The sequence below is a fragment of the Mustela lutreola genome, chromosome 14, assembly GCF_030435805.1.
Source record: "Mustela lutreola isolate mMusLut2 chromosome 14, mMusLut2.pri, whole genome shotgun sequence".
Taxonomy (NCBI): Eukaryota; Metazoa; Chordata; class Mammalia; order Carnivora; family Mustelidae; genus Mustela; species Mustela lutreola.
Window position 1 is genome coordinate 60583304 of NC_081303.1, and position 19232 is coordinate 60602535.

The 19232-nt window shown below is 37.3% G+C and overlaps 1 protein-coding gene across 1 annotated transcript in view; it reads right to left on the reverse strand.

Moving 5' to 3' along the window:
- Positions 1–19232, reverse strand: part of USH2A (usherin) — a 704505-nt gene that overhangs the window by 205529 nt on the left and 479744 nt on the right. Inside the window, exons 43-46 of the mRNA XM_059145262.1 lie at positions 16578–16741; positions 6208–6417; positions 4672–4874; positions 467–579 (exon numbers count right to left, since the gene is read on the reverse strand). Of these exons, the coding sequence (XP_059001245.1) occupies positions 467–579; positions 4672–4874; positions 6208–6417; positions 16578–16741 (690 nt within the window). The remainder of the gene's footprint in view (positions 1–466; positions 580–4671; positions 4875–6207; positions 6418–16577; positions 16742–19232) is intronic.

A 19232-nucleotide genomic window follows, 5' to 3' on the forward strand; every position in this document is an offset into this window, starting at 1 on the left:
GAGAGCACTAAGGACACATTTAAATATAGAAAATATTTTGTACTTTCAAGCATTTGTTCACAGGTTACTAAATAAAGGGAGATAATTCTGGAAAATCAGGGACATTAAAACTTAAATATTAGATGATGTGTTCAGTGAAAATCAGTAACTAATAATACAAAAATTCTGATTTACAGATTTTTTGGCGGGGGAGAGAAGGATAAAGGGAAAGAAAGAGAATGTTACCTAGGCTCCATGCCCAGTGCAAAGCCCCACATGGGGCTTGATTTCACAACCCTAAAACCATGACCTGAGCCAAAATCAAGAATCTGATGCCTTACTGACTGAGCCATCCAGGTACCTCTTGATTTATACAGATTTTTATAGCAACTTTTAAAATGAGATTGTCATTGCTGGGATAAAATCTTTGGTTTTTAATTTTCATTGCTTATGATCAGCTCTTTAGATTAACTGGCAAAAATTTTACCTTGAAGTGATGCCATGAATTGTGGGCATTGGTATATCACTTGGGGTATCTTCCACAGTGGTGATTTGGGTTCCATTACTCTTCATACAGGCGTATTTGGTACAGACTTCAACCTGTAGACATTAATTTACAAAAGAATACATCCAATTATTTTCAAAGCACAGACTGCCAATGGGTTGAATCCACACACCCTCATTTCACAGGACTCCCCTAGTTCTCTACAACTTCTTGGAGTTCTATTAATATTAATTTTTGATGTCAATTGACTCTACTGGGACCAAATCAGCATAGAATATAGAAAGGAGCTCAAGACAACTGATTTAGTGATGAAAATGGTGATGTTTAGCCTCTGGTTCCAACCATTAAGAAAGAGACAGACATAGTAATCTATCTGGAGCACAGCTGAGGAATGGAAAATGTTTAGGTGACAGTTTGCAAGCAGAATAGGTTATCACTGCGTACGGCTCTCTAGATCTATAACCAGGTTGTGTAATGATGATATCTCCCGGAAGTCTTGACACTTTACAACGAATGGCCTAAATGCTAATGTGGAATAGAAAAAAAATGAAACCTAGAGAAGTCTTTCAGTGTGGCTGAGCTCTTTTATATCCATTGGTTCCAGCTGCAATTGTATTTTTACCTTAATCACAGCAGAAAATCATCATTTAACCCTTTAATTCTGCCACCTATCCTGAATAAAAACAGAGGAGGGTGGAGTAATGAAGGCTAGAAATGGGGCCAATCAAGCATTAGTAACACAAAAGGAACACATGCTGCCTCGAGGGGGAGAGACAAATGAATGTACGGAAGATTGCTGGTAGAACATCCATAGAGCCACATCATTCTGTTCCCAATGAAAGGGTAAGCCAAAGAGAATCTGCACTTTTTCCAACACTAATTTACTTTCAGCATCTAATACATAAATAAAGGAGGAAAGCTGGATGCAGAGGAGTCTTAAACACTAGGGCTGAGCTTAGATGTTAGTGCAGAGAACGAGTGAAGCAGTCCTCTGAATATCCACTGGCAATGAGAAAAGACTAATGCAATCATTACTGTATGTAGTAGTTATGCCATTTCATTCGTACGGCACTTTACACCTAAATAGGAGCTGAGGTATATTTTTACGATGCTGTTTAAGTTGTGATCCTTATTTATGCAATAGAGTCTTTTGACTTTTGAGGTAATATTTAGTAGATACTTGGACACTATCAAGGTCCACCACACTGAGTATGTCCCATGAAACCCCAAATAATTTAAAGGCAAAGAAACCTAAAATATACTTGAATTAATGACAACAGAACTTCATGCATATTGAGAAATATTTGACATATATGGTGCATAATGAGGTACTTCGAAATCAATTCAACTGAATTTATTATGTAAATAATATGTGCTCAAAATTACAATGGGTACTGGCACAAATTTTACTGAGTCCTCACAAGTCCATTTCATTGGTTCATGAATTGGGGGTTAGGGAAATCAGGGAATAAGATCAAACTGGTAAGGTATGAGATATCTGATCTGGATTTTACTTACTTTATTGTCTTATCTAAATAGCTCTAAGTCCCAAATTACTTAGCTATATTCAAATGGTTCTCCAGAAAGCTTTTAGTTTGAGTGTGGAGAAATTTGTCAATATTTTTCTCATCCTTACTAAAGTAATGTTCCATGTCTCTATCTCTAGAGCAGCTTTCTGCTGCAATAGCTTCATTGTATAATGTGAATGAAACACAAATTATAAAGGTTTACAGTTTCATATTAAAAATAAAATAGAATCAAAAATTGAAAATATTATTCCAGGGCGCCTGGGTGGCTCAGTGGGTTAAGCCGCTGCCTTTGGCTTGGGTCGTGATCTCAGGGTCCTGGGATTCAGTCCCACATCGGGCTCTCTGCTTGGTGGGGGGCCTGCTTCCCTTCCTCTCTCTCTGCCTGCTTCTCTGCCTACTTGTGATCTCTGCCAAATAAATAAATAAAATCTTTTAAAAAATATATTATTTCATTTAAAAAGAAATACATAAAGGAGTTTATTCAAAAAAGTAGATATTTTCATTGGCATCTATGTGTCTGCTGTCTCATTACTGGCTATTTTACAGAGGAGGTTAACATACAGAACCTTAATTCTAAAGTATTAGGCATATCAATTAGATGCGTATTTTAAATGGGGTCAAATCATCTTTGATATCGTAAATGAAAATCTTTGGTATTTGGTATTCAAATTTCCAGTGATGTAACAACTACTTCAAGCAGTATTCCCGGAATGTGAAGAGCTTCACAAAAATATAGTTATCAAGGATAAGATTATCTTAGTTCCTAATAACACAATTTAAGTATTAGATTCTAATTTGGTCTATTGTCTCCTTATCTTTTTCCATGTACTAAATCTGATCAAAATGCTCTCTCATCAGGCCACTAGCAACTCAAGTCAGTAGGTCTGAGTGAAGCCTTTCAGAGTAGAACATGCCTGAAGCACTGACACATCAACTCTTGCTGTATGGTCAGAAACTTGGATCAGGATGCGTGTACACAGCACCCAGTGATCTCACCTTACATTGCATTTTGAGTCCTGGTAAAACAAATGACTAAGTTGCCTTTTGAGGACTCAATGTCTTTCTCCACAAGGGCCCCAAAGAGAATATCTAGCAAACCCTCTATCGCCTTCCTAAATTAACCTTGTTCATAAAGATTATTTTGAGTATGATTTTTATTTTATAATTTGAGTATGATTTTTTGAGTATGATTTTTATTTTGAGTATGATTTTTATTTTATAATTTTACCTATAATGCAAAATTTTATAATTTGATTTTATAATTTGAGTATGATTTTTTAAGTATGATTTTTATTTTATAATTTTACCTATGATGCATGGGCACATAAGGACTCACTCGAAAAGCTATGGAGATGAGCATCTGACTGCATGTTCCATGTTAGATGCCTCAGGTCAGTTCATGGAAATCACGGAGTGGAATGAAAAACAATCAACCTATCTTTCCTCTTTTATCAAATATCTTTTTGCTTTCTGAAGAAGGTGGGCCTAGCAGTAGGAGAGGCTAAAGCATTGGTTGTAGCCAGATGATTGTGTGGGTTTCACCTTCAAGTGTGCGGGAAAGTAAGGTACAGGAAAATGAAGGAGGTAGCACTTAATGGACAAAGCCAGTGAAAAGTTTTTGTGGCCATCAAAATTTCTACGCCTAATGTCTTTTGAAAATTATTTACAAAGTTCTTTTGTTAGAATCAGCACAGTTTCTTTAAAAACTTACCAAACTGCCACCCTCCTCTCTAAACTTTGAGTTTCTGAAATATTCTGTTTTTATCATTAATTTCCACATTTGGCCTTGTTATCTTTTACATCCTAGCACGGTAATAAGATTTCCAACGCCTTGGGGACAAGTTCCTGGTTATAAATGCTTTCATTGTCTCTATATTTTTTTTCTATTTTGAAGGTCAGTAGATCTCCAAGAGATCTGTGAGTTGGGCCTCGCATGGTCAATGCATTCTGAAGGTGGAAGCCGACTTCTGTCACATAAATACAAACGTGTTTTTCCAGGGCAGGGTTCAAGGGTTCATCAGAGTCTCAAAGAAGGTTCAAGGGCAAAAATGTTTAATACAACTCTTTTCACATAGGGGAGGGTTGCCACACATGTGGCAAAACCCTTTAATATATTCTTGTCTGCCATATAGTCATTTTTCTTGTTGCCTTCAGAATCATGGAATGCCAGAGGTGGATAGAATGTTTTAAGTTGTGGAGTCCATTGTCTTACCAAAAAGATAACTGACACCAAACAGGTTATGTCACTTCCTTGAGGATATTAAATTAGTAAACAGCGGACGTAGGCATTAAAAAAAAAAAATGTCTCCACATCATTCACAGGCTGATTCTGCTTTTGATAGCCGTAAAAGAACCAGGCAGGACAAAAGCAAACTGCATGGCAAGATTTCCTGCCAATATATGGCTTGCCTCATTTTGCCTGCCGGTGAGAATATCGTCACCATTGTTTTCCATATTACCATTATCTTCTCTCCAGAGACTCATGTGTTTGCCCGCAGCAAATAGATTTAATCCTAATCAGTTTAGCTCTTTTCTCTCCCCTCCCCCGGTAAATAAATAATCTGTATCCAAGACTGAAGGTGTCCACCGAGAGACATAGCCTAGCATGTTTTATTTAACATACCTATAAACTGAACCATCAAAAAACAGTGTTCTAACCTGAATGTCATAGATAGTGAAGGGAGACAGGTCTCTCAGAATGAAAGACCCAGGCACATTCATTCCAGTCTTGTAGAGCTTATTATTTACATAGACGGAATATTCAGTGACAACACCATTTGGGTTTGAAGGAGATGTCCAGATGACACGTACAGCTGTACTGTTGATGATGACAACCTCTGGAGGAAGCATGCCCTGAGGCTCTAGAATTAAAAGAAGAAACTGAATAAACTCCAGCTGTCTCTGAAAAAGCACTTGTTAAACTCAATGCAGATTTGTATTTAGGTTTAGCAAAGGGTTTGTTGCTTATCTGCTTTCCTCTGATGAAGTTATCACAGTCTGTAGTCCTCTGTAAATTGGCTTATTATACTCTCAGTTAGAAACCATAAGAATTGGTGGTAAAATGCTTTATACCACCAGCATAGTGCTAATCTTCAATACTATGTGACCAGTGGGATATGATGATAAATTATTCACCCATCTGCAGCACGAACACATATCTATTATTTGTCTCTTTCCCCATCCCTTCACCCCATACCTCACAGGGGAAAAAAAGGAAAAAAGAAAATTTGCTCCTTAAGCAAAAAATAAAACTCAAATACATTGAGGCTGAGGCTGGTGGAACGTAAAAAATCATTTGATGTTACTAGCTTGTAACTCAAGCAATATGAAGCAATAATGCAATATTGTCATTATGTAAATGATTTTGAATGTTGATTACCATAGGTAATGATGAAATCTAACATTAGGAAAAAAATCTTGCTTGGCGTTAAATTACACAATTATTCAAGCATGTCAGAAATAACTATGCAAAGACCTATTTTTATCATAAGAACCCATCTTAACTAGCTGAAAAATTGTCCTTGTGATCCATTCTATTTTATAAACAAAAGGTGTTGACCTTTGGCACCACAAAGGGAAATGGGTTCCACACTTAAAGTGCTCTGCTAATGACCTGGAACACTTGCTTGGGAGGTAATGATATTATAATGTTTATAATGAGACTTTATAAAGCCAAAAAGATTAGAAAGACCATTCCAAACACATTTCAGATTCACAAGTTGCTTCCCTTGCTTCCTCCCCCTTGCTAACTGGCTTAGAAATGAGTCATAGGCAATTTTTCTCAGTGGCTGAACTTCCACCTACCATTTCTGGTGACTCAGGGAGAGCCCTCACGGTGCCTGGCTGTCGTTTTGAAAAGCATACTGCTTCTGAGAGCAAATCTTAAAAAAAAGAAGTTTCTAAATGTCACCATTTATTGATGTGAACTCAGCTCCAAACTCAGCATACACCGAAAAGAACAGGAACAAACTGGGCTAATATCCCATTATTAGAGCCTTGTGCTGCTGTCTCTAAGGGACTGTGTATTGATCTGCCACTTGATGACAGCGAGCACTTAAGCATTTTAGCCCCAACCCCCTTCCCTCCAACACCGGAAATTTTATAATGGAGGGATGACTGATCTCAACCTCAGCAAGAATCAATCAATTTCATTTGCATCTCTGAAGCCAAGTGTCCCTTGAAATCTGGACTCACCCCCATCGAAAGTGGTTGCGCGCAGTACTTCTCCGGTGATGCTGTGGACTCCATTGAAGACAGAGATAAAAATCCGATACTCTGTGTTTGGATTTAAGTGGCTGATGACATGAGAGTTTACATCTGGGAGGATTTTGAGAGATTCATTTGAGGTAGCAGAACTCCAAAAAAGTGTGTAATATTCAACATCACCTTGTAGGTCTTGAAAGGCTGTTAACGATAAATGCAGGATACTGTAATTGTGCCTGATCTAAAAAGGTTTCTCAGGGGGAAAAAAAACCAGAAGATAAACTTCAGCTGTGTCTAGAAGGGGGACATGGAATGCTTATGGAGACTTCTTTATGGTGGCACTGGTTTTTACTTCTTAAAAAAAAGTTTCTTTTTCTTCCCCTCATCCTATGATTAATTACATAGAAACTTACCTTTATAGGAAAATAAACTTTTAAATTTCTTTTAAATATTTTAATTATGCTACTAGTTTTAAATATTTAATTATGCTATTAGTTATTCAACTAATCTTCAGAACTCTAACATAACAGTTATAAAAGGAAACTAAGAGTAAAATAAAGTATTCAAAACATGGAACAACTTCCATTTCTAAGCAACATCATCCTTGAGAGGAGCCTATGCTAATGCAAATCAGGGCATTTCCTGACATTGATCCTAGAACTTGAGGCATTTTTGAAAATGCTAAATGCTACCTAAAAGAATGTTAGACAGATATCCTGATATGACAACATCCTGTTGATGTTGTAGAATGATACAGCATACTCTCCTTAAGGATTTGCTCAGTAGGATCCCAGGATGATATCTGAATTTTTATCAAGGTTCTCATTCTTTTCTCCTACTTCATTGTGTTTCAATAATGTAGACAAATGTTTAAAGGGTGCCAAAATCAATCACTTACTGTCTTACGAATATAACTCATCAATTCCTCAACCATCATCCTTTTAAAGACAGGCTTACTGTTTTCTTTTTCTGTTTTTACCAAGTTTCTCCTTTCTTTGCTCTAAGTTCTGCTTCACATTACCTTTCTACAATGATGCTTGGTGGGAATGCAAGCTAGTACAGCCGCTCTGGAAAACAGTACAGAGGTTCCTCAAGAAGTTAAAAGTAAAGCTGTCCTATGACCCAGAAATTTCACTACTGGGTATTTACCCCAAAGATACGGATGTAGTGAAAATATGGCACATGGACCCCAATGTTCATAGCAGCAATGTCCCCAAGAGCAAGACTATGGAAGGAGCCAGATGTCCTTCAACAGATGAATGGATAAAGAAGTGGCTAATATATACAATGAAATACTACTCAGCCATCAGAAAGGATGACTACCCACCATCTAAATTGACATGGATGGAACTAGAGGTTATCATGCTAAATGAAATAAGTCAATCAGAGAAAGACAATTGTTATATGGTTTAACTCATATGTGGAACATAAGGAATAATGCAGAGGAACATAGGGAACAGGAGGGAAAACTGAATGGCAAGAAATCAGAGAGGGAGAAAAATCCAGGAGAGATTCTTGGCTCTGGGAAACAAACCGAGGATTGCAGAAAGGAGAGAGGTGCGGCATTAAGGAGGGTACGAGATCTGATGTGCACTGGATGTGATATGCAACTAGCAAATCATTGAACACTCCATCAAAAACTAATGATCTACTCTATGTTGGCTAATTGAATTTAAATTTAAAAAGTACGTAGATTAACTAAAAAGTAAAAAAAATAAATAAATAAAATAAAAAGAAACCATAAAACAGCTACATTTTCTTAGGTAGGAAATAGTGTAAGTATACTACATAGTGTACTGCTCTACTTAGGTTAGTATTATTTTTAAGGACCTTAAGCAGAAACTATTACCTCAGTTCATGTTAGGATTGTGGGGTGGAATGCTGGTTTAAAAATCTCCTGATATTGTATGTAAAAGTATGCAACCAAATAGTTCAGTAGTACTAGTCCAAAGACAGAAGAAAATGTGGCCTTTCTCTTTATGGTCATTAAAATACAGTGTCTCTGATATGTGAGTACATAGCATATGGCCACTTAAGGGAATATGGCTTTAAAGGATGTCTGACTTCATTTAAGGACCCCTTTTCGATAAGATCTTGGGAGTCTTGCATAAAAATTGAATGCTGAACACAATACTGCTTTGATCTTATTTCTAGCACCAGGTTTGGAATGTCAGTATGGTTGGAAGAGTCTATAGTAAGAGATCTTTAGTAACAAACTTGGAAGACTCTGGGGATTAAGATTTTCTTTTCTCTGATGTCACAACATGCAAGCACCTTCAATAATGAGGTAATTATTGTACATTGGCAGGAACTGGTTATTCATATCCATCAATATTTTCCCAGATGATGTTATTCAATTACAGCAAAAGCCATTGGTGCTGTGAATGCAAAACTTTCTTCTTTCATTAGAATTATTTTTTACTGGCTTACAATAGTATTTCTCATTAATTAATAGCATCTGAGGTATAACGGAAAGTGTACTAGGTTTGAAGTTTATGTCGTATTTTAGTTTGTTAAGTGAGGACTCTTGTTAGAGATACAAGCGTTAAAGATATAATTTGATGAAGTGCTTTCAAATATTCCTGGCAACTATAAATGGGTTTTACCTGTGTTGTTAAACACCCCTGATATCTCTCCCATCAAGTTTCAATCAATGTACTTATGTATATACATTGAAAATATTGTGACTAGCACTGTAAGTTCAAGATGAACAAAGATTTTGTGTTGACATCTGGATAAAATTCCATTAGATGCAAATTCTTAGCCATGTACCATATATCAACCCACTTGAAATAGAACAAAATCTATAGTCCCTCAAAAGATAGAAAAAGGTGGCAATTGAGTTCCATTGGTTATGTCTTACTCCATAATATAGAGGCCTCTCTAACCAGATTTCTACATTATCTTGCCTCTCATCACCATCTACTTCAACATTTCTTTTCATTCATTCATTTAGTGCAGAGTCTGAAACACAGAAAAATAGTAGAAAACACATTATATCTTCATATCCTAGTCATCTTAGGACAAGTTCTAGGAGCAGTATATGCACAGTATACTTTTTAATTGTTCAAACAAGTTTTTAAACTTCCGTGGGTTCTTCCCAAGTCACTGAACTGTCTAAGAAACAGGAGATACATCCTTAGTTCAATAGACCAGCACAAAATTAAAGGCTGCTGACCTTGAGTCTACCTCTGAGAGAGGAATGTTATTGGAATTGAAATAGCTAGAATGAGGAGCCAAGTAAATTTCACCTTCCCTGCATATTGGTAAAAGCTGAGCCTGAATATAGTTCCCTTTTTTAAAAGAGAAAAAACATTAAGTCACAAGATTTCTTCATAGCACGAGAGAGGGAAAACATAGTCTAGAAACTTCAAAAGCAGATTTGTGTGTATATGTATTACTTTTATGAGAATGAGATGGAAGTTTTAGAAAACATTTGCATTTTATTCTTAAATAACAAAGGGGGGACATGCCTTTATGAAAAGGGAGCTCCTATGAAACATGTACCTATGATCATGAAAAGACAGATATGAAGACAAAGATGTTAACTGCTCTTGCTTACATAAGATAGCAAGGAAACATAAAAAGCAATGGCAGAATTCAAATCTGCCTGGAAAGGAGAAAAAAGCAGATTAAAAGTACACAGTAAGAACGAATGGAGAGGAAAATGACTAAGAAGAAATCAATGAAAGTCAGAATTATAGATATTGAGGACAGAGAATAAAAATATCTAATCAACTTAAAAAATAAATGGAATAAATAATGATGAACATAAAATTCCCCATGAAACCTGACCCAACATAAAGGTTTATGTCCATAAATTGAAATAATACGGTTTTGATCAAAATAATGAGAATATATCCAAACACAGACATATCATGGAACATTCTAACACTTCAAAGGTAAGCTAAACATTAGAAGATTATCTACAGAGGAGAAAAAGTCAGGCGAGTTTCAGACTTCTCATCCAGAACATCAAATATTGTGAGACAATGGAACAATTTCATCAGGTTTTGAGGGAAAACATTTTGATACAAGAATTTCATACACATATAAGTGATTATTTATGTAAAAACGCAAAAAAAGACTTTCTTATTCAGGACAAAAGTTTAAATATATATGTATGTATGTATATATATATTTATATATACATACATACATATATATTTAAGAGTAATTATTTAACTTCAATGGTAAGATTTTCTCAATAATGTTATCCAGAAGATAAAAAGGGTGAATCAAGATCCAGAATTCAAGACTGGGAAAGTTTTAGAATTGATAATAAAAATAAAAACTATTTAGAGAAAATGATTATGTAAAAATAATTATATAATAATTTATAACGAACATTGAAAATGGCAGGTAAGAAGGCCAAGGAAAGTAACAGTGCCCTGAATTCATACATAAAACAGGAAGTCATGAAAAAAAATGGAAAGATAGCACTAACCCACCAATAGTATTAATAGGACAAGTAGCATTTAATTTTAGAAATCACTACAGAAGATAAAGTTAGCATTCACCAACACCCATGTCTTTTTTCTTTTTGTCAAATAGCCAGAATATATTTTCTGGGCTTCTTACATCTTTGTGCTCTTTTTAGAGCAACTGGCCATTTCCGATTGTCTTTCGTTTTCCCACCTGGAGGACTTGAAGGCCCAAGGGAATGGTGGATCTACTAGATGGAAGGTGCCAAGGTCCTTAAGCCACCCCAGAGAGTTTAGAAGGGGTAAGGAAGAGTTATAGAAATCTCAGATTTATGGTTTTGGTTTCTGGGTGGATCTCATTACATAAAATAGAAACCATAGGAGTACAAAAAAAAAAGAAAACATAGGAGTAATTATGGGATGGACACTTGTTCCACTTGAGACTTCTTGAATTTGAAGTGTTTTTCTGGCCACCAGGTGGACTTAGACATCAAAGTGCAAATATCTGAGCTAGAGTTACATGATTTGGAGCTGTTCATGCTAGCACGTGTTTGAAAAAACAAAAAACATTTGTTAAATTTGTTCAGATATTCTAATCCTATGATGTGCAATCCATATTTTCTAGATCATATAAATTTATCTGAGTACAGGTATTCCTCTAACTGTAGTGTATCAATCAGGCCACCTCAGTGAGTTGAAGATGGTTATAAACTTTGGACATAACTTTTGCTATTAGATGACATTTTGGGTGATCTTAGCTGTAACAGCTGGTCAGAAATGTGATCTTAGCTGTAACAGTTCTCAAATATACAAGAGTTTCCTCTCCTTTGTAATAGATTCCCAAGTAATTTAAAACGGTTGCTAGGTGAGCTAGCTGAAAGTCCTCTTGCTAAAGCACTTAGGTAATGCTCCTCACACGCTGTTGGATTATTTTTAGAGATTACTATTAAAGATTTTATTTATTTATTTATTTGACATTATTTGACACAGAGAGAGAACACACAAGCAGGGGGAGCAGCAAGCAGGGGGAGAAGTTCTTCCCACTGAGCAAGGAGCCCAACGTGGGGCCCGATCCCAGGACCATGGGGTCATGACCTAAGCCACAGGCAGACACTTAACCACGTGAGTGACAGAGGCACCCCTACAGATTACTATTAATGTCAATTACATCCTCTAGATTTTTAGCATCTACATTAGGGTCAGCCAATGATGGTCCATGGGCAAAATCTGGCCTCTAGGTCAAATGTGAACTGCCACCTGGTTATAATAATCTACTAGCTAAGCATGGTTTTTACATTTTTTAAATGGCTGGGGAAAAAAGATCAAAAGAATAGTATTTTGTGACATGTGAAAATTATATGAAAATTTTATCTCAGTGTCCATAATAAACTGTTCCTGGAACACAGCTATGCTTGTGTAGGTGTCATCTATTGCTGTGTTTGTGCTACAATGGCAAAGTTAAGCAGTTGCCACATAGACTATATATAGCACACAAAGCCTGAAGTATTTACTATCTGGCTTTTTACAAAAACATCTGTGGCCTGATCTAGAGCAATTACAGCAAACCATTCCATTCAATAGGTGTCCAGATTTGTCTAGGATTGACTTCTTTAGACACATCTCTCATTAGCAGGCTCCTTGGGAGGAGGTAATTTTGTTCAAATGTAAAAACTTGGAAGGATCCCATTAAGGTTATTTTATAATAGAAGTGTATCTTGCTCATAGATTCTCAAATCAGTGTTCAATTTCCCAAGTTCAACATGCAGAGCTTTGTGTCATTAACCAAATACTTCCTGGAAAATGTGAGGAACCAAAACTACTTCTTGTGGGGCACCTGGCTGGCTCAGTCAGTATAACATGAGACTCTTGATCTCTGGGTTGTGAATTCGAGTCCTACCTTGAGGGTAGAGTTAAAAAAAAAAAAAAGTGTTTTTTTAAATCAAATTACTTCCTTAAAAACTTCTTTACTTGGGGCACCTGGGTGGCTCAGTGGGTTAAGCTGCTGCCTTTGGCTCAGGTCATGATCTCAGGATCCTGGGATCCAGCCCTGCATTGGGTTCTCTGCTCCCTGCCGAGCAGAGAGCCCGCTTCCCCCTCTCTCTCTCTGCCTGCCTCTCTGTGTGCTTGTGATCTCTGTCAAATGAATAAATAAAATCTTAAAAAAAAAATTATTTACTCTGCAAGAGAAAATTGCTTACATAAAGAAGCGACCCAAGCCAGGCTCCTTATCTTTCCCAAAAAGATTTCTCATGCCTTCTATCTGACTTAGGCATTGTCAGAAACAATCACCTGTATTTAGGAAATCCTCCCAGCTACTTAGTCTTTCATTGTGTTCCAACTCCCATCAATACCTCCGGAGAAAACTGTATTTAAAGGAAATTGTATATGAGATATGTAAATTACTCATCATGCTATATTAAGCAATAGAAACAGGATAGATAACTTCTGCTCCTTAAGTGAACTCATATAGGCAAACAGGGACTGAGAGAGTTAACTGAACTGTGGTAACCAAGAGGCACTGATAAAAGTTGACTTAAATAAAACAGATGTTAATTTATATCTCACATAGTAGCCCCCAAATGAGTGAATCAGATGGCGTTCTATTTCAACAGCCCAGGTTCCTTCTCTTAATGTGGTTTGGCTCTTTTAGGGTGTCGTCCATGTCTGCAGAGTTGAAACTGAGAAAACCGCCTTGTCTACATTCTGCCCAGGGAAATTATGAAGAGAGAACAGAAAGGGACATAGCTAATGTTTTGTGCTTATGACGCCCAAAGACATACATCATTTATTTTCACATTTTATTGGTACGAACATAGGCACAAGGCCATGAGTAACTCCAAGGCTGGTAAGTGTGTGTAGTGTCTAGGTTGATGGGTATGGGGAACACCACCTTCAAGGGGGAGGGGGTAGGAAATGATACTATGCAACGGTTGGTGGTTCTACCTTTTAGCCAAGTTAGATCATTACAAAGCGACATCTCCTCTTTGTCTATCTTCAACTCACCATAGAAAAGCTTTTATCTGAATGCCATGACCAAATTCTTATTAGAAATGGCTTTCCAATTTTTTTTTCTTTTGTAAAACTGCTATTGACAATACTGTCAACATTTTAGAGACACAGTAATACTTTATACTGATACTAAATAATGATATATTAAGTTCCAAACATATATTATCTCATTTCATCCCTATCACAACATTTTAAAGATACTGGATGAGGAAACCAGGGTTCAGTGAGGTTAAGTGGCTTGCTTTAGTCATAGCGCTAAAAAAACACTGGGACTGGGATCCAAACTCAAGTTTCCCTGATTCCAAAGTTTATTTTTTAAAATCATCCCTTCATAAGGCTTCATAGGAATTTGTAATTTTCCTAGTTAGGAGAATCTGAAAAAGTGAGAATAGATGGAATCACCCACAGGAGAACTGGAGTGTGAAAAAATTTCACCCAATCATTTGATTTTTCAAATCAATCCCAAATCATCATCTTTATGAAAAATCCTCTAATTGTTAAATGTTGTAAAAATGTTACTTAAGAAAAATACTATAAACAAGACAGTGTAGGGCGGATGGGGAAGTAAATGTGGTCTGTGTGCTGCCAGTTTGCTATATAAACCCTAAAAAGGAACTGAAGAAATGTGGGGATGCTTTTACCTCACGTGAGACAACACAGTGAAGCAAACATTCAAAATGAGTCCTTCTAAAATGCTCAATAACATTCCCGTTAATCTGTGGTTAGTAAAAATTTACCAGAAATACGCAGCTATCAGAATGGTGTATCCATGGGGAGGTCACAGTTAAGACAGAATATGGTTTTTCAAAAATACATTTTTATGTTTTTTTGAAAGGCAATCTTTAATAAGTAAATATTTATAAATGTATCCAATTGATTTTCATCCAATAGTTTTGTGCCTTTTAGCATATTCAACAATGTGACAAACGTATCCAGGAAACCAAGGAAACAACTTAAATTAAAATTGCAAGAAAGAGGTGGCCCTATCACAGAGGAGTGACTAGTTAATTTACTTAGGCTAGCAGGTTGCACGAAGGAAGAAAATGATAATGCAACAAGCTTTGGGAGAGCTGACCCTCTTCTGAGAGTTAACCTTTGTGCTCACAAATAGTTATCTGAAATATTTCTAAGGTATGAATGGAAATAACAGCAGATTGCATTACCTACATCCCGAAGGTCAGAGGTTCAGATTACCAAGGTAATGAAACTTCAGCGAGCTGCTGCAGATCTATTAGGTTTGTCAGTTTTTATAAGCACGCTTACTTCAGGCATGCAATTATAACGTAAAGGACCCATACTGGCAAAAATTCAGCAGCTGGATGTTAGCAGCAGTATTCAAATGTCAGATGAGGGGGAGGATATCCACCTTTATGAGCAGGCTTTTAAGATGAGTCAGGTGGTGAGGGTAAAGTAGGGAGGAAGAGGGAGAGATGAATGCAAATATATCAGACATAAAAATCCATCTCCAGATAAAAACTTTGTATTTTTCCCAGAGGTGTCTCAGAGGGTAATCATAAGCATCAATTAATTTCCATTCTTCCATTTAAATGGCTTAAGAGATCCCAACAGAGGTGACACAGATTATTAGAAACCAGCAACTTTATAAAAACCCTAGGGTGATAGTCTTCTGTAAAAATGGGTTATTTAGTGGCAATGTAGATCAACAGAGCAGGTACAGATTTTAATTTACTGTTAATGTCACCTAATCCTGGTTTTAATTTACAACTGATAAAATATAACATGGAGGCAAATCCACTCAGACTTTCTAAATGGAACAGGAAGCATGTCTTAGGCTGGCACAAAACTCAAAGGTTGAATGAAAATCACGTGATTACTATTCCCTAGTCATCCCGGGCCAAGAGTAGTTTTATAGCTATGCAGACTCTAACCATAGATGGTTACCCTAGCAGGTACAGTTCTCTTTCATGAGACAAACATTTCACTTGGGGATTTGTGAATCAGATGTTTCTCGATATGTGGTACTATTCTAGTAAGTTTTGATTCAACTACTTGCCAGATCTCAAGTGGTATTTCTAAGAATGATTACAACACCTATTTCCATGATAAATTCATTGCTGTTTTTTTTTTTTAAGATTTTATTTATTTATTTGGCAGAGAGAGAAATCACAACTAGGCAGAGAGGCAGGCAGAGAGAGAGGGGGGAAGCAGGCTCCCCGCCGAGCAGAGAGCCCAACATGGGGCTCAATCCCAGGACCCTGAGATCATGACCTGTGCTGAAGGCAGAGGCTCAACCCACTGAACCACCCAGGGGCCCCTCATTGCTGTTTTCTAATGGTGATAACGGATCACTACAAATTAACAGGTCTGCTGTTAAACGCTATTCTGCAGACCAACAAGATCTGAAATTTCAGTATTTGTGTTTCTAAAATTGCAGGAGCAGATTAGATCCATCTGTAAGCTCTTCTAACTGCCCATAAAGGTGTGCTTTGAATAGGGTCAGGGCGAGGCCTCTGCATTATTGAAGCAAATCCAGTGGTGATGTCCAGGTTCCATTTTCCTTTGTGAAGTTGGAATTCTGTCTACAACCAGCGCTGAAGATGATTCACTCGGAAAAATCCCTCATATGACTGCAATCCTGTCAATGGTTCTTGCTAATAAGTACTGAGTTACAAGATGGGGGGCAGAGCTTTCTGTGGGAAAGTGCACAGTATTGCATTCTAGCAAATTAACACACGGACATTGCTATCACGACTGGTTGGTGTGACAGAAATTACTTTCCCGACCAAAAGGAATGGAAGAGGACGAGAAGGCCCAAGAAGGATGTCAAAGTAGGGAGAGAGAGTCTGGCTCTGAAGAGTATCACAAGCATCTCAGATTTTTGTTGTTTTTATTTTTTAATGCGTCCAATTGAAATTCATGTTGGTATAATACGCTAAGGGGAACTAAAGACATGAGACGCTAACTTACTTGGTTTAGCCCATGTCACATCTATGGCAGTGTGGTTAAGAACGGTCGCAGTGAGGTTGGTGCCCCTCTTTGGAAGACCAGCTAATGTTGTCACGGTAGCTTCTTGGCTCGGTGTAAAACCCACGCTGTTGTGTACAAACACCTTATACTCGTACGTCGTAAACCTGAAAGGTCATTTTTCAAAAAGTCATTACATATTTCTCTTTTAAGGAAAACAAAACACACACATTGCTTTTTTCTTACAAAATACAGTATTCCCCAAATGTACAACATGCTGTTTCCCCCACAAAAGGGAATTATCTTCTTTTTCCTCCCTCCACAAAAAACATGCCACTATCTTTGTAGCTCTGGAGCCTTCACCACAGTGTCAGGGAAAATATTTTATTAGGAATGCTAAAGCAAATAACCACTCTTTAAAACAAATGTGGTTTATCGTTTTCTCACTCTTACTGTTTTCGGAAGTGGTGAGGATTACAGCTCAATTCAAGATGCAATTACAAACCTGGCAACAGGCCAGTGTTCTATCTGAATTTGATCCAGACAGTTTTATGCTCTTCTTTTGGGAAACTCATCCATTTTCAAATATCAGAATCCCTCATCACCATTTTCTTCCTACACCTATCCTTCCCTCCCATAATCTCATTGGAAGACTGATAAACCCCTAAATTAAATCGTAACTGTGACCAAAGGGTACAACATTCTCCCGCCGAGAGTTTTGCTACAGCGAGCTGCATTTTGCTATCGTGTGAACATATTTACTTGAGTCAATACAGTGGAAACTGAATATTGTTTTGCAGAAGGAGAAAACTGGACATGGGGATGTGAGATGATGAGGACTTCCCAAGTCACGTATTAAATCAATGATAAAGTAAAGCCATCATTTTTTTTTTTTAAGTCTTTTTTGGCTCTTTCAGGCAGAAGACTGTCATGCTTTCTTCATTTGGTTCAAAACCACCCACATAGGAAAATGCTATTTATAGACACAGTCAGGCTTTGCGTGGACAATGGCTTAGACCATGAAATTTGCTTCAACATGTTACACAGCACATCACTATCCCCGGGGTCATCCAGTACGCAGGGCATATGCTGGCCTTAGATCATCATCACCTTTTTTGGGTTTATGATGTCATCCCAGACACCCTGCATCCAATGCAGGGCCCATGGAATGTGTTTCAGTAAGTCACAACTTATCAGGCTTGACAAAGAGGGAATGCCATTTATAGGGTTGTGTCAAATAATTCTGCCAGGATTCTCACAGCATTTTGCTGCCACCTATATTGAAGTCTGCTTCTACTGCTTGTTGAAGTCATCTTATTTTTCACTCATGGTCCAAAGATATTTTTGCAGGGCTGTGACTCAGCCACATATAAGGTGTCGGTCTGTTGTAGTGATGGGTAAGGACAGTGATTTCTTCGAGGCTATTTACCTATTTCCCCCAAATAAGTACTAGCATCAAATTTTCTACATTTGTTTGCTTTACCCTTTCTTCTTGTGACTTATTTTCTTTCTTTTTTTTTCCTGCTTTGTATGATGTAATGGGTTGAATTCTGTGCTCCCAACCCCCAACCAGTATGTTTAAGTTCCAACCCCTGGTACCTGTGAATGTGAACTTATTTGGAGATAGAGATTTTGCAGACACAGTCAAGTCGAGGTCATACTAGGTTCAGGAAAGCCCAAAATGCAATGGACTGATGTCTTTATAAAAACAGAGGAAAATTTTGATACAGATACAGACACACACACAGGGAGAAGATGGCCTTGTGAAGATGGGCAGACATTGAAGTTATACGGTCACGAGCCAAGGAACAACTTGGAACACATCAGAAGTTGGAACAGGCAAGAAACAATTTTTCTCCAGACACTGAAGGAAGCATGACCCTGACAACAACTTAATTTTGGACTTTTAGCCTCCAGAAGTGCAAAACAATAAATTTCTATTGTTTTTTGTCACCCAGTTCATTTCTAGCAGCTAGAAGAAACTACCACAAATGTTTTTCAGCAAGTGCCAAATAGTCAACATGAGCAAGACAGCTGAAAGATAATAATAGCATTTACTTAGTAGTTAGTATGTTTCAGAGATTTTCCACATGGGTTAACTCACTCGTTCCTCACAATTACCCTATGAGAACAACTATTTTAGAAAAGGAGGAGACTAAGGCTCAAAGAGTTAAATAACTTGTCCAAGTTGTCAAGCTGGTAAGTGGAACAGCAGAGATTCAAACCCAGACAGTCCAATTCTAGAGCTCGCTCTTTTAACCACGATGCAATGCTCCCACCATAATAATGATGGCAATAATAATAATCATCATCATAAGGATAATCTGATGTATCAGTACTTGGATGATGTCCTATCACTGGGGCTTGACCTTTGAGTTATTTTACTAGCACTGGGCATGGATTTTGCTTATATATCCAGTCTCACCAAGTTTCCTCTGTAACCACTAGTATGAATTTGAAAGATGGTGAGTTGGGGGTAAGAGGAAGCGAGTCTGTGACAACAGAGTAAGACAAAAGCTAATGGCTCACTTGGGAATTGAACCAGCGACCTTGGCTTCATTAGCTTTCTCCTGGAGTGAAATACTTTTAATTGTGTTTTACTTCATGAAATGGCTTAACACAAATTTAGCTAGAGTCTGGAAGCCTAATCTTCTCTCT